Source organism: Mirounga angustirostris, unplaced genomic scaffold (assembly GCF_029215605.1).
Source record: "Mirounga angustirostris isolate CCGP_5_RB_7025 unplaced genomic scaffold, mMirAng1.0.hap1 SCAF_10, whole genome shotgun sequence".
Classification (NCBI taxonomy): domain Eukaryota; kingdom Metazoa; phylum Chordata; class Mammalia; order Carnivora; family Phocidae; genus Mirounga; species Mirounga angustirostris.
Window position 1 is genome coordinate 138,396,171 of NW_026991718.1, and position 20,066 is coordinate 138,416,236.

Genomic DNA, 20,066 nt, shown 5'->3' on the forward strand with positions numbered 1-20,066 from the left:
GCTGCCCCCGCACCCTCTCTGAAGGAAGGACCCCCTCCCCCCCACCCCTAGTGCGAATGGGCCGCTGATGTGGGCTGGAGCTTGGAAGGGGGCATCCTCGTGGGGGCTGTCAGGCTTTCAGAGATGAGCTGCCGTCCCCACCCACGGAGTCAGACCCCCGGACGGTAATTAGGGGAGGGTGGCTGCCCCCTCACGAAATTACATTGGGAGGAGAGGGGCATATTTTAACCCACGTTCTTGGGAGGCTTCCCAAGAAGGCTTCTTGGGGTTTAGCTCAAAAGGACAGGACACTTTGGAAAAAGTGCCCTGTATCTTGGGGGAGCGTGTTCTGGATAACCGCAGGGCATCATGTCCCCAACCCTCCACACGCATGTGGAATTTTCACCACTGGGGGCTTCGAGCCCCCTTGTCTGTCCATGGGGTTCAAGAAGTCGGACTTCGTGTTCCCTGCATCGCTCCGGAGCCCACTCCAAACAGGTCAAACCTCAGCGTTGGATGCCCTGGACCCATACCAGAGTGAAGGGAGACCAGAGGGCAGAGGAACCTCCAGAGAAGGTGCAGAGCCCCAGGCCTTGTTCCGCCTCTCTGGGGCCCGTTAGGATCAGGGGCTGGGACCAGCAGTAACTGGCTGCCCTGCCCAGCTCAGGCCACTGCTACCACAATAGAGTGAAGCCGGACCCAGGGTTGGGGCAGGTGGAGGGGAAGGGGGGCCCCCTCTCCTGGGCCAAGAGGTCTGGGAGGGTTTCCAGAGGAGCTTCCAGCCTCCTGGAATTCCGGGAGGGGACCTGGGCTCCAGAAACTGAGGGGTCTGAGGGGTGTCCCCCAGGACTGCTTGCCTACCGTCCTGCTGAGGATGGTTCTCTTGGGGGTGGCATGAGTGTGCTCAGCACCTCTGGGGTGGGATCTGAGTTTTCCCTCCTGTACATCCATTTATAGCCTGGGAGCTGTGCAGCCCTCCTTCCCACCAACACCGCAAGTGCTGGGAGCGCCATGGTGCATGACAGCAGACGTCAGGGACCCTGGGCTTGTGTGGCTAGAGGCTCTCGGGTCCCTGGCCCTCGTAGTGCTGCTAAGTCACAAAGTCAGTGCTTAGGGATGGGGTGGGTCCTCCAGCCCCCCCGACTGGCTGCTCCCGAGCTGCCCCCCGTGGCCCTCCTGGTTTGAGGAAAGGCAAGCAGCCCCGCAGGGGTCCCTCAACCTGAGGGCTGTTGGGTGTCCATCCCCTCTCTCCATGGGGTTCTGTCATGTAGGGTCTTGTCCATCGGCAGGGGGAGTAAAGCCCTGGGTGTCCCAGAGTGGTTTCCAGACTCCCCAGGCCCCACAGCTTCATTCACGACGTGGAGCCTCTGCTGGTGTCCTGGGGGCACTCAGGCACCAGGAAACGGATTCTTTGGGTCCAGGGGGAAGATTAGCTTTTCCTGGGAGGCAGCAAGAATGGGGGGCCCTGGGGTGGGCAGGTGCACTGTCCTCTCCCAGTGGTGCCAGCTTTTGTTTGACCAGTGTTAGTGGGTGGACTGGGCACCCTGCAGGAGGTGGGGGAAGAGATGTGTGAGGAAGACTCTAGGTTGAAGAATGGGTCCAAGGAGCCAGCCCCTGGTAGGGACCACCTTTACCCTCCTAGGTGTGGACTGGGGTTACCGGGGCCTGGTTTAGCCTGGGCAGTAGCTGGTCTGGGATGATGGTCACTTGGGAAGGAGACCTAGAAGGTCGTCCATTGCAGCCTCTCCCCTCATTAGGATGGCCTTTCGGTTCCTTTAGAGGCCCTGCCTGGCCCTCTGCAGCTCCTGACAGCCCAGAGCTGACCAAGCGCCTCCAAATGCGGCTGTGGGCATTATCCGGCATTACCTCACCACTACAGTGCCCCCTCCCCCAGGAGCGCCGCCTCGCCTGGCACCAGCCAACAACCCTCCGTCTCGGCAGAGCTGGGCTACTCAGGTGTCCAGCTGTCATGTCCTGTGGGCTGAGGCTGGGCAGGGCAGGAGGAGAGCCTCCTGGGGTGCCCCCTGCCTCTTTGGAGTCAGGCTGTCCTCCCGTGTGTGCGCTGCCTGGTAGGGGTCAGGATGGTGGCTCTGGCCCACTGTCCAGATGGGAAGACAGTGGGGGGGGGACTGCAGTCGGGGTGGCCCTGACCTCAGAGGCACAGGGCTGGGGGACTCCCCAGGGCTCTGCAAGGGCTGGTGTGGGTGTGGTCAGCTGTGCTGGGGGGAGGGGCATCAGATGTGTGTGTCTGTGTGTTTGTGTGTGGTCTGTGGGGTCTGTGTGACGGGGAAGGTCGGTGTCTGCCTGAGTGAGGGGTGAGGCAGGCTCTGGCGTTGGAGTCTGCCCATGGCCTTTGGAGCCAGGCAGAGGCTGGACTCTGCCATGAGATGGGGTCCCACAGGGTGTAGAATGGGGGTCCTGCCCAGCGAAGTCCTCACCCTCAACACCCACCAAGGGAGGGGTCCGCAAGAGCACAGCTCCAGCCAAAGTGGGGGTGATTTGTGAGTCTGGGGCATTCCTATGTCTCTAGAACCCACCTCTGGCTGGCCTGGCCCAGACTGGCTACTGCCCACCCTTATGGGGGGCCCTGTGTGCAGCCCCCAACTCCCCAGACAGAAAGGTGGAGTAGAGGGGCAAGCTTTCTGTGCAAGTGTGGGGCTGGCCTGAATGTTGAGTGGACACTGTCCTCCCTGGCCTCCCCTCGCTCAGCTAGGACCAGACCCTCAGGCTCTGGGTGAAGCCTGCAAAGGATGCTGGGCAGTCCCCCTCGGTGGCTCTGGGTGGGGGGTTGGCTGGGCTCTGGGAGTGGCAGACCTCCCAGGCGCTGCCCGGGGCACAGACCTCACAGGCTCCCACCCACCCGGCCCTGGCTGCTGCAGGAGCAGGAGCCTGGGACCAATTACTGAGTCCCTTGGGGCTGGACCCTCCTTCTCCTGGAGGGTGGGGGTGGGGTCCCCGTCAGCCACAGGTCCAGGTGGAGGGGAGTCTTCTGTCTCCTGAGACCTTGGCTTTGGAGTCAGGCTGCTCAGTTCAGATCCCACCTCGGGGTCCTTGAGACCAAGGCTCCGGGCCTGGCCCTTGTCCCAGGGCTCCTCCTTCAGACCCCGCTGCAAGGGCTAGGGCAGGGGGTGGGGAAGGCAAGGTACATGGTCAGCCTCGACCTCTGTCCAGGGGTCAGGGCTTCTGAGGAAGATGCCCAATAGCCTAGAAGTATACGCGTGCGTGTCCCTCCCCAGGTGATGGGCCTGGTCCAGGTGGACGCTGGGACTTATGCCCCTCCCTGTGCCTTCTTGCTCTCAGCCCCAGGATGCTAGGCCTGGTGTGCACAGAGCACCGGACTTCCGAAAGGGAAGAGTGGGTGGGGTGGGCATGAGGGGGCCAGCATGGGCGCTTGAGCTCACCGGCTGCAGCCGTCACAAGGGGCGGGTTTGGCGTCAGTGGACCTGAGTCGCAGGCCGAGCCAGGTGTTTTGGGGACTAGGGTGTCAGTAGGCTTGTGGTGGGTGTCAGACTGGCTGAGGGTCTTGAGCAGAGGGGGTGGGTGTGGTGCTGTCACTGTGGGCATTTTGGGTGTGTGACGAGGACGGGGGCCAGCAGGACTGAACAGGTGGGGGGCACAGGGCCTTGTGGCTGGGAGGAGGGTGATAGAGGAGCCTTCTGATCACTCTGTGATGTTCCAGGTGTCGAGGACTGTTGCAGAGGCTGGGGTGTTGCTCTAGCTGGGTTGGGGTGCTGGGCTCTGTGAGCCATGGGGCGGAGTGGTGTGGCCGTGTGTGTCCTGGGGGTTTCTGCGCGCTGTGTGGGCCCCACTCAGGCTCAGCAGGGGCTCCATGGGAACCAGGCTCTGGGTTTCCGTGGCAACAGCAGGGAGGAGCCAGGAAACGCGGCTCAGGAAGGAAGGCCACAGCTGTGAGGAGGGAGCCAAGGGCCAGCCTGGCTGAGCCGGCGCCAGACACTCTGTCTGTCCAGTCGTCCGGCGGGCCGGGCCCGGAGCTCCTGCCCCCAGCTTTGCCCCCCCACCCCCGCATGCCACCCAGTCTGGGCTCGGGGCAGCTGCTGCCATGGCTGTCTTTATTCAAACCAGGGTGCCCTGGTCTGGGTCTGCAGGTGTCCCAGTCCTACAGGAGTTGTGCCCTGCTCCCCTCAGGGGCTCTTGGAGGAGCAGAGGTGGGGCTGTCTGGGTGTCCTGGGCAGTGCCCCCCTGACCTCCCTGCCTGGGCTGGCCTGGCCTCTCTCCCTCCTGCCAGGCTCTGGTGACAGTCCTCAGCTGCCCTGGGAATGGAGCAGAGAAGGAGCAGAGCCCCAGTGGGCCCTGCAGCTGTATGTTTCTTTTCTGCTGCTGCCCTAGCTTTGTGACAAGTGGCTTTGATGGCCCAACCAGCTGGGACTGCCAAATGGGCTAGGGGGGCAGGCCTGTGTTCCTGGGGACCACGCATCCCTTCTCACTCAGGGGCCGGAATCATTCATTCATGCCTTCATTCGTTTGTTATTGAGTGCCTGCTATGAACTCAGCTCTGTTCTAGGAGACAGTGAACAAAACAGACCCAAGTCCTTGCCTGGGGAGGGGGTTCCTGTTCTGGGGGAGAGGGACAGACAATCAGCAGATCCACAAACAAGGCAGAATGTGGGGCGCCAGGCTGTGGTGCGTGCTCTGGAGAATGGTGCTGCTGGCTGAGGAGTCCAGGGTGCTCATGGCCTGTCACTTCATGAGGTGACTTTTGAGCCAACCCCAGCAGGGAACATGGAAAAGAGATGAGGGGATATCTGGAGAAGAGTGTTGTTCAGTGGGAGCAGCACAGGCAAAGGCCCTGGGGCAGGGATTTGAGCTGATATGTGGGAAGAGCAGGGAGTGGACAGGGAGCTGTGTGAGGCCTGGGAGGGTCTCGTTTTTTTTTCTGAAGGAGGGTTGGTGACTTAGGAGGGTTTTGAGCAGAGGAGGGTGTGATGTGACTTAGCTTTCCACAGCCTCAGCTTAGCTGCTGTGTGGAGATGGGCCTGGGCAGCTCAGGAAGGATGGACTCACCACCAGGAAAGAAGGGGAGGGGGTCCGCTCCTGGAGTGGGCCTGGCTTCTCAGCTGAAAGCTGCCTCCCTGAGGAGTTTCCAGGAGGGCAGCGGGGTTGGTGTGCCTGGACCCCTGGGAGATGCTACCTCAGGGACCCCTGGGTTTGGTGCCCTGGGAGTCAGACCTCCTCCTTTCACCCATAGCCCTTGACCCGCCCACCCCCCCGCCCAGGGCCTCTGGGGATGGGGAGGGTGGAGTGGCCGCCAGGCTGGCTGGCAGGGCAGGGAGGGCTGCCTTTCTGGGAATTGTGTGAGGGAAGCACATTGTTCGAGCCTGGAGCAGGCCGCCAGGGCTGCTGCTGGCCTCTGGGGGATGCCGCCTGCCTCCCCCAAGTGCTGCCTCTGGGGGAGGGAGCTGGGCTGGGGCCAAGGCTATGGGCTGGGCTGGGGACTTTCCTAAAGATGTTACCCTGGGTGGGCAGCTCTTCCCATTCTGCAGACTGAGAGGCTGAGGCCCAGAGAAAGGGCTGCCGCAGGGCAGAGCCAGGGTATCTGCGAGCACATGGGACAGGGCACTCTTGCTGGGTCTCAGTCCCCGGTCGCTGCCCTGCCTGACTTCAGATGCCAGGATCTGAGGGACTCCTCGATGGGGTTGGCTGGGGTCACAGCCTACACAACCCCTGTGCTGGCCACCATGGTGGGCTGGAGGGTCTGGAGGAAGAGGTGCAGAAACAGCTGGGTGCCCAGGCCAGGGGAGAGCTGCCTGAAGGTAGCAGGGGATGGGTGGGGGCTTCTGGGGCCATGGGAAGTGAGGTGGGGCTCCATGTGACTGCAGCAGCACAGACCTTCCCACCGAGGCCCCTGCCTCAGCCAGAAAGGAAGCACGGATGCGACCTGCTTGGGTCATGGCCGGCTTTGGGCAGGCAGGGGGCGGGGGACACAAATAGAAAAATAAATGGCCTGAGCTTCCGATGTTTCCGGACTGAGGATGGGGGAGGGGCAGGCTTCTGGGCCAAAGGTGTGGTCCAGCCTATGTGTCCTGGACCTTGAGGGTGTCGCTGGGGTGTCCCCAGGTCGCTCTCAGGGCTGTGTTCCCCTCAGAACTCCCAGGACAGGGCCGGGCTTCCCACAGAGGAGGCTCCTGAGGGCAGGCCTGCATATTTCTCTTCTGTGGGGGCTGCCCCATGGGACCATCATGGGCACTGAGGGAGGGCCCCTGGCAGTGGGCCTGTGGAGTGTCCAGGAGGGCATTCTGGAGAAGCACAGGTGGGGTGGGTCTGGGAAGGTAAGCACTCTGTCTCCCATCCCTCGGGGGCTCCTTCTTTGCTCCTTGCTGATCCCTCTTCACCTCTGACCTCCAATCAGGAGCCCCTGGACCTCCACCCACACATCTACATTTTCATGGCTCAGTCTCCCAACCCAGCAAGGCCCTGCCTTGACTCCCACCACCTTGTCAGGTCCACCTGGCTCTCGGCTCTCTGTCCCCCACCCCCGTCCTCTTCCTGGGTCCATCTCAGCAGGAGAGGCTGGGGGTCCTCAGGGGAGGGCCCCATCTGGTTCTAGGAGGGTCTGTGTGTCAGGCCTTCAGCCCAAAGCAGCAGGGGAGGTCAGTCCTGAGCTGGCCCTCCCTGGGCGTGTGGGGGGGGGGCTGTCTTTGGGGCTCCCTTGCTGGGCGGTGGCTGGTAAGTGTGGGTCCCTTCCTGCCCACCCCCTGCGTGCTATTGTTTTTTCCTTGCTTCGTGAGACATATTTACTGAGCAACTCTTAGGTGTCCTGGGCTAGGGATGTGGCAGAGGGTGGATGGAAGGCCTTGTTTTGCCAGCTGAGCAGTCCTTGGGCGACAGACACCTCATGGACAGTCCCAGGTGGTTCTGAGTGTCTGTGCATGAGGACCCTCAGGTATGGCATTGTGCGCACATGTGAGCAACTTTTTGTCCCCCGTGACTCAGGTTGCGTGTGGGTATCAAAGAGAAATGAAATTCCTCATTTGCAGAGGGGTCAGGGTAAGGTCTGGAAGGCCCCAGCCCTGGGGAGTGCCCTAGTGGGGTACAGCCAGGTTTACATAAATCCCCTCCAGGAGAACCCCATGGTCCTGATGCTACCCTCTGGGGGCAGTTTTCTGAGGGTACCGGACGGTCTGGGGGCCCAGGCAGCTTCTTGGAGGAGGACATTCCCAAGGTTGGGTAGGGTCCATGAGGGGTCTGGGGTGGGCTGTGAACATTCTGAGCAAGGTTCCAAGGGTCATGAACTCACGAGGGCCCCCAGACCAGGGACTTTGAAGGTGGAATACTGACTTTTGGGATTGGTGGTTGCTGCCCCAGCTCGAGCCCTGGTGAGGGTGGGAGCCCCCGCAGCCCCCACAGATGAGGGCCTCTCTGTCCTACTCTGGCCGCTTCACAGCTGTGGCCAGAATGGACGGCACCTCCCCAGGGGGAGGGTGGGGGACACCTGGCTGGCCAGCTGGTCTGTGGCTCCCTCCTGCCACCTAGAGGCCACTGCTCATCATGGACCACACAGGCCACGCAGCAGGATCACCCTATCTGGATCCTGGGCTTCCCATTCATGCTGCATGGGGCCATACCCCTTCCATGCAGGACTGGACCTGCCAGGGTTCAGGGCTCCTGTCACAGGGAAACAGCTGTGGCCTCCAGGTCTCCAGCTCGGAAGTACCCTGCCTCCTCTGCCACCTACCCCCACCTGTTCCGTCTACTCCCTCTTCCCCATCACCTGCCCTGCTCTGGGCTGGGCTCCTGGGATGGCCTCTGCAGCCCCACAGCCCAGCCCTCTGCTGGGCATTCCTCTTTCAGGGGCCCCCCACCTCCTGGCTGTCATCCTTCAGGGGCCCCAGTGTCTTGGTCTCCATTCATCTGCAACCTCAGTGGGTTCAATCAAGATCCACCAAGACATGCCAGGCTCCTTACAAGCTGTCCCTGTGGCTTATCCCTGGAGCCTCTGGAGGTGGAGACCATCTAGTTTCTCATGGAGGAGAAAGGGTCCAAGGCAGGCAGGCCAGGATTTCCATTATGGTGGTGTAGGGGAAGGGCCCTAGTTCTTAGCCAACAGCTCCTCCTCTCCTCCGTGTCCTTACCTTGGTGCCACATAATGGGGCAGTGCAGAAAGTAAAGCTCATAGGGTTACAAAGGAAACCAGTTACAGTGAAACACAGTTATCAAAATATTTCCTAAAATGTGTGATATAGAAAAACAAAAAAGTGTGATACAGAAACCTAAGCACTTTTCTAAAATACAGATTTTATTTATTTGAGAGAGAGAGAGGGAGAGAGAGAGAGAGCACATGCAGGAGGTGGGGAGAGGGAGAAGCAGGCTGAGCAGGGAGCCCGACACGGAACTCGATCCCAGGACCCCGGGATCATGACCTGAGTGGAAGGCAGACGCTTCACCGACTGAGCCACCCAGGCGCCCCAGTCTAAGCACTTCTTTCTTGCTGCAGACTCAGCAGCAGTGAGCTCCTGGGGCATTGGCAGGACAGCCGTGGCGGGAAGTGGCTCTAGTCTGTGCTGTGGTCGGTCCTGGCACCGCTGTGAGATGCTGGTCATTGCTTCAAAACCAAAGGAACAGCTGTATGCTGCCACCAGAGGGCAACGGGAAGGGCATGAACATTCCTCCCCACCTGGTTTTTTTTCTGACAGGCTGCGGGTCCCTGACCCCCAGCTTGAGACCCTGTCCTGTTCTCCCTCCCACCCCACCCAGTGCCCCTCCTCAGCAGCCAGGCTTGTCCTGTCTCCCCATCCCCCAGTCTCTATCCTGTCACTGCCTCTGTCCCTCTCAGCAGCTTGGATAAGATCATAGGGGCTGAGTACAAACTCCAGACCACCATCCACCTCCCAGTCCTGGGACACCCTCTGCACACTTGGAGCATAGCCCCCAGCGTCCTGAACCCCTGCCCTCCTCTGGGTGCCCATTGCTCGGTATCCACCCTGGCTGGCCAGGGTTCTGTGCCTCTGTACCGAAGACAAAGACCTCAAAGCCCACCCATGGAGTATAAGAGGCAAGGGTCTTTTTTTTTTTTTTTTTGAGTCTTCATTTTCTTTCTTTCTTTCTTTCTTTCTTTCTTTCTTTCTTTCTTTCTTTCTTTCTTTCTTTCTTTCTTCCTTCCTTCCTTCCTTCCTTCTTTCTTTCTTTCTTTCCTTTCTTTCTCTCTCTCTCTCTTTCTTTCTTTCTTTTTTTTTTTTAAAGATTTTATTTGACAGAGAGAGAGAGCCCAAGCAGGGGGTGGTTACAGAGGGAGAGGGAGAAGCAGGCTTCCTGCGGATCAGGGAGCCCGATGCGGGGCTTGATCCCAAGACCCTGGGATCATGACCTGAGCCGAAGGCAGACACTTCACCGACTGAGCCACCCAGGCACCCCTAAGAGTCTTCATTCTTAACCAGCTCCCTTAGTTATACTTTAGTCACATCTTTGTGGCTTAAACCATTCAACCAGTCCCACACTGAGAGGCATTCCTTACACTAAGTCCCTTGCACAGATGGTGGGACAGTCCCTCATTAGCAGGTCTTCCCAAGTAGGGTCAAGGGTGAATCCCCACTGGTTTTCCAGGGTGTCTGCCTGCCTGCTCTCCTCCCCAGCACCTGGTGCCCATCTGTCCCGTGGAGAAATCAGATGGAGACTGACCTTGAGGCTGGGCTTTGACAGTGACCTGCCCCAGGGGGCTGTGCTGATGGCCCAGACCCTACCCCAACTGATGCCTTGGCCAAGGTCAGGGGTCTGGCACAAACCTTGACAACCAGGTGATGCTTCTGAGAGGCCTGTCCTGATCTCCTCTCTGATTTTTTTTTTTTTTAAGATTTTATTTATTTATTTGACAGAGAGAGACAGGGAGAGAGGGAACACAAGCAGGGGGAGTGCGGGAGGGAGAAGCAGGCTTCCCGCTGAGCAGGGAGCCCAATGTGGGGCTCGATCCCAGGACCCTGGGATCATGACCTGAGCTGAAGGCAGACGCTTAACGACTGAGCCACCCAGGCGCCCCAGACCCTCTCTGATTCTCCTCTTAGGGACCTAAAGCTGTTTTGAGTTCTCTTGGACATACATCTGCCTGCTCCAGAGGGTAGAGGCTGAGGGCTATGCTCCACACTAGCCATGTCTGCCCTCCCTCCCCTGTGGCCCAGGCTTTGTCAGAAGCCATGGCTGAGCTCAGCATCCCTGGATGCCCAGCACAATGGTGAGTTTGCTTCAAGAAATCCTCGAAGCAGCTTCCCCCATCTGTCTTAGAGGCCTGGCTGGGCAGCCTCCATGGACAAGTCCCTGTGGGTGACGGGGGCCAGTGTGAATCTTTGAGGATGTGTTCTCTGGGGTTCTTGCTGGTGCCTGTCATACAGGAGCCCAGGCAGCTCCTGGTTCTCACCAGTCATTGCTTGCCCAGAGCAGGGCTGAAGGGTGTGTCTCCAGCTTCCCAGTGTCCCTGGTGTGGCCGGACCCTCAGAGGCTGTACACATGTTCAGACCAGGGGATTCTGGCCATCTAAGGACTTGCTTGGTTGGGATGGATCAGAGCTATGGCCCCAGCTCACAGTGAGGGGCAGAACCAGAGCCGGTCTAGAAATGAGGTGATGGGTTCACCACCACAGGGCCTCTGTCCTGGAAAACCTTTGCTCCCTCTAAGGAACTCCATGCTTTTTCCTTATGATTACTAAGGAATCTCATAAATAACCATGTTTTCCTTTTCACTTGGGCTGCTGGGAAGCTCAGTCATATCTAATTAACTCCACTGAGAGTCCAAGGCCTGGTCAGCCGAGGTCATCTGGTCATCCCATCTGCCACCCGGTCTCACAGTTACTTGGCCTGAATTTCAGTGACTGTGGGGCGGGGCCCACAGCACTACACACATCAATTCCCTGGCTTGTACCCTCCCCCTGAATTGTGCCCTGTCCAGCAAACCACCCAGCATCGCATCACTGAGGACGTGGCAGACATCTGGAGGGGATGCTCACTCTGCCCCTCTGCTCCTCCCCAGCCCTCTACCGGCCAGGGCCATCCCTCCAACTGAGTGCAGTCTGGCCATTCCCAGGGACCTCCAGCAGCAAAGGTGACAACTGAATTGCTCATGCTTGTGCCCTGACCTGTTCTCAGTGCATGAGGTTTATCAACTGACGACACCCCGAAAGGAGCCCTGTAAGGCAGACAATATTAACATCTCCATTTCACAGATGGGGACACTGAGGCACAGAGTGGTCAGTGATTTATCTGAAGCGCAGAGCTGGGGATTCACAGCCGGCAGCTGCCTCCGGAGGCAGGGGCCGTGCCCACGCAGCCTCTCCAAGTCCCCGGGCATCTTCCGACCCTCGCATCCGCTACAGCTCCCTCCCACCTCCAGGCGCCACGCACCAGCGCTCAGAGGCCACGATTCAGGCCAGAGTGCGCAGGGGGTCCGCGCAGGCTTGCGGGGGGCGTGGGGTCGGGAGTCCTCCCGCGGGTCCGGCTGTCCCGGGACAGCGGAAGGTGGAAGAAGAGGGCTCCGAGTGGGTGGAGACAGGGGCGGGACTCGAACGTGCCCCTATGGGTCCTACATAGTCGGACCACCCGCCGCTCCGGGGCGGGGGGTCGGGTAGGGACAAACCTGGGGTCGCGTCCGGCCCGGCACGTTCGTTCTGCTGGCGCGCTACCGCAGCGCCCTCCGCCGGCTAACCGGCTCGCGCGGGGGCTTGTGGGACTGCGAGTCTTTCGGCCCAGTCGGCCTCCGGCGACGGCCCGCGTCAGGACTACACTCCCCAGGAAGCCATGCAAATCTGCGTGTCTTCTGGGAGTTGTGGTCCAGGGCGGGGCCGGTGCGCGCGAGGTGGGCGGCCGTGGGAACTACATGTCCCACGATGCAGCGCGGCGACCGCGGGGGCCGGGGGTTTGAACGGAGGGTCTCCCGCCCGCGGTAGGGCTGCGTCGGCTGTGACGGGTGCGGGCGACGGCGACGATCGGGGCGGGGGTCCAGGCCCGGAGGCTGAGGCTGGCGCGGCGGGCGCTGGGGGCCTTGCCCCCGAGGCGATGATGGGCAAGGAAGAGGAGATTGCGCGGATCGCCCGGAGGCTGGACAAGATGGTGACCAAGAAGAGTGCGGTGAGGGGCGCGGGCCGCCAGGACCCCGGGACCCCCGCCCCGCCGACCCCCGCCGAGCCTGCCGAACCCCCTTCAGGGTCGGGGAGACCACCCGAAGGGCAGGACGAGACCCCGCCCCAGCAGAGACTCCCGGGACGTGGGGAGACCCCCGTCGGTGGCCGAGACCCCTGCCCTGGGCCAGCCCTGCCCTTCACTCCCGCACCCGCGGCAGAGGCCGCAATCGGGCTTGGACCCAGTCCGGGGAGCCGCCCTCTCTGGACTCAGACCCCACCTACCAGGCCGAGACCCCGCAGACCTGGGATCCGTCTCCTTCCTTGCCCCCTAACTCCAGACTACCCCCGCCCCAACCCTACCGGAGCCCGGCCAGCGGAAGCTTTCCTCGGTCCCGCCCTCCAGGCCTTGCCGGAGCCCCAGCCTGTTCAGACATTTCGTACTGGCTGCCCCGCCCCCGGTGTCTTCCTCCTCAGCCTCGGCATCCTCACAGTTCGCCCCCACCCCCGGGACTCTCCGCAGAGCCCCAACCCCGACTCAGAGCCCTCTGTCCCACCCTAGGCCTCCCTCATCCTTTCTCAGCCTGCAGGAGTTTGGAGTGTGAGACTGGACCCCCTTTCCCTCCCGGAGCTACAGCGCTTCCCTTACCTCTGGTCCGCCTGGGGCTGTGGCCCTCATCATCTCCCCTTCACAAGCAGGCCAGAGGCCTTTCCTGGCTTAGAGGCCCCCCTTTTTCCCCTGTATCTGTCCCTGCTCTACAAGAACCAGGTTTCCCTAATAAATTCTTTCCCTTCCATAGCCAGGACTCAGCCAGCAGCAACTGGGGAGTGGGTAGATACGTAGAGACGCTAGGGATAGAGCCCTGGGAGGTCTGGTGAGCCTGGCCTGGGAGCGCCTTGGTGATAGAGCCCCTGCCCAGCTGTGCTCACTGTGGTGCCTGGCCTGTGTTGTCCTGTGGCCAGTGAGTCTTTGGAGCAGGCTGTGCTGCGGTCTCTAAGAGGAACCAGGTAGATGGGGTTCCAATGTCAACCCGTTTTCAGCTTTGAGATTCTGACAACCTGCATAGCCTCACATGGAAGCATCCTGGGTGGGTGGTACCTGCCTTTAGGATGTTGGGAGGGGTCCTGGCTGGCTCCCTGAGAGGCTCAATAAACAACCTGCTCTCCCCCACAGACTGTGAGCAACTAGTTAGGGTGGTGGAGGAGGCTCAGTCATGGGCTTGAGATGCCTGGGCAGCCACTCCAGGATTGTCGGCTTGCTCGGGTGCTTTGGGTGGTTTTTTGGGTTAAGCAGGCTTGTCCTGGGTCCCTGTTGACCAGGTTCTGGACAGGGTTCTACGCTGGGGCCTAAAAGGGGGCTGTCTCCCACTCATTCATTCATCCAGCAAGCAGCAGCCCCCTGCACACACACACACACACACACTCACTGTGTTCATACCCCCGGGGGGCCGTGGGCAGCACAGAGCAAGGGTGTGGGAACAACCTAGAGCTGTTTCCAGAGATGACCAGAGAAAGAAGCTGCTTCCTCTCTTGAAGGAGACAAAGAACACCACCCAGGTGGGGTCAGAGATGGGTCCTAGAACCCATGGAGGGCTGGGTGGGGCCAGGTAGAGCTGGGGGAGGGTGTGTCCAGGTGGAAGCGCAGCGGAGCATGAGGAGGGGGCGTTGACCAACCTCTGGGCCGGGAACGCGCCGAGGGTTTGAGGGTACTGTGGCGTGGGCAGTGAGGGCTGGCAGTGGTCCCAGTGCCTGGGACGCCTCTTCGGGGATTTGGGACCCATGGTTGGGAAGTCAGGAATTGGGTTTCTGCCTCTGGTCTGGAGCCACAGAAAACTGATCAGTGAGCAGCACTGTGTCTTTGGCTCTGACAACCATCTTTTTTCCTGTGGAGGTCATTTCAGGGCAGGACTGTGCACAGCCTGAGGCGCAGAGCCTGCTGGGGGTGATGTGGAGGGGGCTGCAGAGCATAGATGTCACTCAGATTGGGGGGTGGGGTGGGGCAGGGCCGGGCCTTCCCACGGCCTGGGCTTCAAGACATGAAGGTCTCACAACCTTGAGTGTCTGGGTCAGGTTACTTCTGCCCCCTTCATGTCACAGGGAAGACCCACACGTTAAAACACCAGTGTGTTAAAAAGGGAAGCATCTGTGGAAGAAAGCAAAGCAGGGGAGGAGGATGGAGGTGTTGCATGGGGTGTGGTCACAGTTTTAAGTAGGAGGGGCCTTGCCAAGAAGGTGTCCTTTGAATAAACTTTGGAAAGAGGGAGGGTACAAATCTGTAGGTATTTGGGAGGCACTTCTGGCAGTGGGGGCAGCAGGTGCAAAAGTCGTGGGGCAAGCAACTTGGCACACTTGAGGAATCTTAAGCTGAGCCTGGAGTGGAGAGAGCAGCCCATTTGTGCATGGCCTTGGTGTGGGGGAGGGCTTTGAAGAAACAGATGTGCAGTGGGAGGGGGCAAGGTGGGGAAGGTGGCTGGCCTGAGGATTAAGGCAAGGCCTAGAGGGATTGATGAAGGGTGGGGCCATGGGACTTGAATCTGGGTGTGGGTATGGGTGTGATGGAAGTAGAGTGTTTGGCCTCTGCAGGGGACGCTGACCTTGCCCGGGTTGACCCCTCTCAGCTGGTGGGTGAGCCACTTCAGGGAGAAGCTGCCCAACCCATCGCAAGGGACAGGAGACCGGACAGGGGAGTGAGCACCCCTGGGGCCACACCTTCACCTGGGTGCGGCCCCCCTGCCGGGGAGGGGCTGCAGTCCTTGGAGCTGTTTCCTGCAACCATGGTTTGGTCAGTGACCCAAAACACTGCGGTTGAGTTTGCCAAGCCCACTTTCCTTCTCATTCTGGCCCTCCCTGGGCATGTGGCCCCAGGTGGATCTCCGAATTGTTACTCCTTGTGCCCCCCTCTTGCATTGTTCACCGAGACCTCGAAGTCATTTATGAAGGTCCCCCTTCTCCTTCCAGGAGGGAGCCATGGACCTGCTGCGGGAGCTGAAGGCCATGCCTGTCACGCTGCACCTGCTGCAGGTAGGGCCCTGTGTGCCTCCTGCCTGGGACAGCTCCTGGGCACCTGGCAGAGCTTCCTGGCCCCTTCCCCGGGGCCTTGGTTAGCACAGATGTCTGTCCCGGAGGAGACCGTCCCTGCTTCTGTCTGTTGCTCAGGAACACAAAGGGGCATTTACAGAAAACCCACCCTGTTTCTCGCTGAGGATCCTGGGTTCCACACGGGACAGTAGCCCTCAGAAAGGGTATCCGCCTCACAAGCTGGTCCCCAGCCCCTGCCCCATGGGAGCCTCGGAGGGCCTGTGAGGAGGGTCTGATTGCCGTCCCCCCAGCCCAGGCTGCTTGCCTTACAGTCTACGCGGGTCGGCATGTCTGTCAACGCCCTGCGGAAGCAGAGCTCCGATGAGGAGGTCATCGCGCTGGCCAAGTCTCTCATCAAGTCCTGGAAGAAGCTCCTGGGTGCGGGTCAGGTGGTGCGGGCTGGGAGCTGGGGCCCCTTGCTGGTCAGCTCTGTGTAGGGTGCTGGCAGTGCTGTCCCTGAGCCCGGGCCAGCTGGGAGTGGGGTCGTTCCAGAACTGGTCCAGGAAGGCTTGGGGCTGGGACGACAGGGGATCCATCGAGAGCAAGGAGAAAAGACTGCTGCAGTACTAGCAGGACTGCACTGAGGGTGGCCAGGGACCTGGAGGGACCTGGCACAGAGAGAGGGGTCAGGGCAGCTAGAGGGCAGGGAGCCGGAGGAGATGTGGGGGAAGAGGAGGAGGGGAGAAAGCTGAGAAAGGGAGAGAAGAGGAGAAGGGGGCACAGGCACTCAGACGGGACAGGGGGGGCAGCTGGGGTTGCAGGGATGCCCACCTTGGGACCCTGAGGCCCCCCTCCCTTCCCAGCCTTTCCTGGGCTCTGTCCAAACCCTTGCAGAATAGAGCTTTTGTCCTGGGTCCCTCTAGTCCTGCGTGGCCATCAGCCTACGTGTGGGACAAGTATGTTTATTCTGGTGGCGTGGGGGATGCTTCTCATCCTGTGGGATGGTCCCCAGCACAGGCTCGGGTTTCAGGAGCCTTGTGGGGGACGTGCTCAGTGGTTGGCAGTTCGCTGTGACCCCCAAGGCCCAGCTGGGGGATGACCACCCCTGGTCTTCGTCCAAGTTCAAACACTTCATTTGTGGGGGCTGTCACTCAGGGGCCTCCATACTGAAGGGTCGCTTTGGGCAGGTGGCTGTCCTTTCTGCCACGATGGCAGACCCCAGAGAGGCCTCACAGGTGGCCTATTTGAGGGGGGTAAGAAAGGAGTGTGGAGGCTGTCTTAGGACCTTCTGAGGAGGGAGGACAGAGGGCCCCAGGTATGGAAGGCTCAGCAGCTAGGGTCCCGGCTGGGGTTAGGGTGGGCGGGTTAGAGCTGGTGGTTTGACTAAGGCTGTGCCTTGGTGGTGATCTGCTCCCCTCCCTGGCCTGGCCCTGCCCTCTGGTTCTGCCTCCCCCTGGCCAACCTCTCCCTTTCCTGGCACCTGCAGATGCTTCAGATGCCAAAGCCAGGGAGCAGAGGAGGGGCGGGCCTCTGCCCACATCGTCCTCGAAGGAGGCCCCCGAGGCCAAGGATCCCAGGTGGTGCATCTGGAACATTGGTGCTTGCCCTCCTTCCCCCACCCCCCCAATCTGTCCCTCCTGCTCAGCAGATGAAAGTGCAGGTTTCCCTGTGCCCTGGGGCTGCTGAGGCCATTCAAATGAACACATCAGCCCTTCCAGTTCCTTGGAAGGGACTTTCCCAGGGGAGCCCTGCCTGGCCTGGTGGGCCTCTTGCTGCTCGCTTCTCTTCCAGAGCTCCTCTGGACTCTGTGTTTTTCCAGCCCCAACCATCTGTAGGGTGGGGCTGTGTCCACCCGGCTGCATGGAGAGCCATGTGGGAGCCGTCTGCTGCCGTCCCCCAGCTCCACATCCCTGTCCTGGGGTCTGGTTTGCACTGGCTGAGCAGCCCCCTTAGCCCGGGGTCCCACTGCTGCTGAACCCTTTTCCTCTTGGGTGCCCCAGGCTGCGGCATGACGCGAGTTCTGGGGGCACTGAGGCCTCACTGCTGTGGCCCCAGGGAGGGCAGTCATGGAGACTGGGGGTCCTCATGGGGACAGGCTGTGGCCCATAGGCTGCTTTGCCTTTGACCTCACTGGACAGAGGTGGCAGGAGGCCAGCAAAGGCTGATCTCTCAATTCAGTGTGGTTGTGCAGGGCTATGGGTTCATCTACCCATCGGCACCTGTTGCTCCCTCCAGGAAGCGCCTGCTCCCCCTAACTTATGTGGGGGTCACGAGACGCAGGGGTGTGAGGGGAGGGCTGGGTAGATGCAGCTTTGTGGTCAGGCAGCTTGTGGGGAGTGCCCAGTCTTTGAAGGGGCATCCGTGCTGGATGGGGCCACCTGTGGTCTCGGGCGACCCCCAACACCATCTGCCTCTCCCTGAAATGGCAGCTGGTATCGAGCAGTGTGGCCTGGTGTTCTGGCCTCCCGGAGGGCAGGGACCCTTCCAGGGGATGCTGCCCCCATAGGGCCCTCCTCTGGGCAGTACGCCCCAGCCAGTGGGCTTTACTGCCTCTGGCCAGCTGGGCAGATCCCTAGGGCATGCTGGGCTGGACTGCAGGGGGCAGGACATGGGCTGCTGTCAAGGTAGAAGAAACAGGATTCGGGGGATTGAGGCTGTACTCTTGGCTTTTCTGGGGACCCGTGTGTCTTTCTCCAGCCGCAAGAGGCCAGAGCTGCCCAGGATGCCATCGGCCCCAAGGATCACCACGTTTCCCCCGGTGCCGGTCACCTGCGATGCTGTGCGTAGCAAGTGCCGCGAGATGCTGACCGCTGCCCTGCAGACAGACCGTGAGTGCCCCGACGTGCACCCTGAGTCCTGGGATGGCCTGAGTTCAGAGGGTCCTCAGGGACAGCCTTCTCCCCTAGTCCATTGCAGCAGACCCCAGGTGGGGGGCAGGGGGTCTTGGGGTCACCAGAGCACCTGGGTCCTGGGCTTCAGTGCTGGGCAGGCTGCAAGTGGGGGGCAGCTAGTGGGGTGGCTAGCCAGGGTTGCCTCTTGCAGATGATCACATGGCCGTTGGTGCAGACTGCGAGGGCCTGTCGGCCCAGATTGAGGAATATATCCTTTATGTGGGGCTTTGGGATCTGGGGTTTCTGGTGGAGTCATGAGAACAGCCAGGCCCGGCTTTCCCTGGTGGCCACGGCCCCAGCGCCCTCGCCAGGAGGTTGGTTGGTGGACCAGGAGGGCCCTCCCTGGACCTGCTGAGGGACTGATTCTGCCTGCTGGTGGGGCCTGGGGCACTGGGGCTTTGAACCTGCAGCTGGGCCTCAGCCACGGGTGGGTCTGGTGGGGGCCCCCCTCAGCTGCCCCTCCACTCGCTGCCAGGCGTGGGTGGGCAGATGGAGTTGCTGGGCTCCCCTTCCCCTTGTGGTCCCTCCCCCCATATGGCCCTCGCTGGCCTCCCTCGGCTGGCCCCATGGGGTGGGTGGAAGGCAGCAGCGTTGGCCTCTGGATAGGTCCTTAAACACTTGCACGCATCTTCCGGGACGTGGGGAACACGGACATGAAGTATAAAAACCGTGTGAGGAGCCGCATCTCCAACCTCAAGGACGCGAAGAACCCTGACCTGCGACGGAACGTACTGTGTGGCGCCATAACACCCCAGCAGATCGCCGTGATGACGTCGGAGGTGAGTCCTGTTGGAGGGGCATGGGGACCGCCCCTGTGCACCGTGGTAAGTACGTGGCTCCTTGCCCAGGAGATGGCCAGTGATGAGCTGAAGGAGATCCGGAAGGCAATGACCAAGGAGGCCATCCGAGAGCACCAGATGGCCCGCACGGGAGGCACACAGACGGACCTGTTCACCTGCGGGAAATGCAGGAGGAAGAACTGCACCTACACGCAGGTGCGCCCCGGCCACCTGACCTCATGCTCCCCGGAGCCCGCGCCTGCCCCCGGGGGTCCCTGGACACACACACTGTGGAGGGCACCTTTGGAACCTCCTCCGTTGCCCAGCACCCCTGGGCCCCAGTGAGCAGCGTCTCCGGGGTGGTTTGCTCTGGGCACTAAAATGGGGGGGCCTGGCCTCCCCCAGCTTGGAGGGGCCCCAGGAATGTTGCTGTTGGCCGGTGGGTGGATGTCCTTCAGCCTGGCGGTGGCCACAGGACGACGCTCAGACCCATGGAGGTGGCGCTGATGTGGACCTCAAGATATGCCAGGGGTCCCTGTAAGGTCCCTGGTAAGGCACAAGGGTTGGAGTCGCTGGGCAGGCTCAGTGGGGGTCCCCCAGAGGGGCCGAGGGGCTACAGTGCTACCTGAGGGGACGGGTAGCCTCCCCACGCTGTGACTCCAGGGAAGACCTGCATCTCGGGGCCTCCTGCTCCAAGCGACGGAGTCCTGGGGCTGGGGCTGGCCCCCTCTCACCATAGCCCTCCCCACAGGTGCAGACCCGCAGCTCTGATGAGCCCATGACCACCTTTGTCGTCTGCAATGAGTGTGGAAATCGCTGGAAGGTAGGTGGGCAGGCCTTCTCTGGAGGTGGGTGTCTCCAGCCTGTGTGGGACCCATGTGACATGAAATGGGGGACAGCCATGCCCAGCCAGCCTCCTGGGGCCTCAGAGCAGGTGGGTGGAGACCCAGCCCTGTCTCTCGCCCTGCGGGGGCCCTGGGGTCCATGTGGCTGATGCCTCTCGTCCGTCTGCTGCAGTTCTGCTGAGCCCTCCTTGAGATGTGTGTGAAGCCTTGGGCTGTGGCCAGCACATTGCCATAGCCTTCCTTGTGTCCTGTCGACAGACTCCGCTTCTTGAGACCTACCCTGTGCCCACCTGAACTTCCCCAGAGGGCTGTGCACCCTGCTCTCCCATCTTGCCTGCAGTACACCTTTCTTCCTTTCCCCCCAAATTATTAAATGTTTCTTTTTGCCATCGTGCAGTTTCTGGCCCTTGGTTCTGGTGGACCCACAGTCCTGGGCTGTGAGCTGGGTCTCCTGCCCCCCATGTCTGGCCCACCCCCCCTCCCCCCACCACGGGGGATG

General features: G+C 61.1%; 1 protein-coding gene across 5 annotated transcripts; it reads left to right on the forward strand.

Annotated features, from left to right (window-relative positions):
* Positions 1-55: 55 nt before the first annotated feature.
* Positions 56-19,957, forward strand: TCEA2 (transcription elongation factor A2). 5 transcript variants are annotated; one of them, XM_064573494.1, is made up of 11 exons: positions 12,892-13,591; positions 14,618-14,816; positions 14,993-15,055; positions 15,385-15,490; positions 16,539-16,629; positions 17,750-17,880; positions 18,095-18,151; positions 18,568-18,722; positions 18,792-18,938; positions 19,474-19,545; positions 19,740-19,957. In XM_064573494.1, the coding sequence occupies exons 3-11, from the start codon at positions 15,002-15,004 to the stop codon at positions 19,746-19,748; spliced, it is 822 nt and encodes a 273-aa protein (XP_064429564.1). In that variant the 5' UTR covers positions 12,892-13,591; positions 14,618-14,816; positions 14,993-15,001; the 3' UTR covers positions 19,749-19,957. The 5 variants fall into 5 exon arrangements, with proteins under 5 accessions (XP_054366178.1, XP_045742133.2, XP_064429563.1 ...); XM_054510203.2 differs by lacking the exons at positions 12,892-13,591; positions 14,618-14,816 and adding an exon at positions 56-555; XM_045886177.3 differs by lacking the exons at positions 12,892-13,591; positions 14,618-14,816 and adding an exon at positions 8,537-12,044.
* Positions 19,958-20,066: the final 109 nt, after the last annotated feature.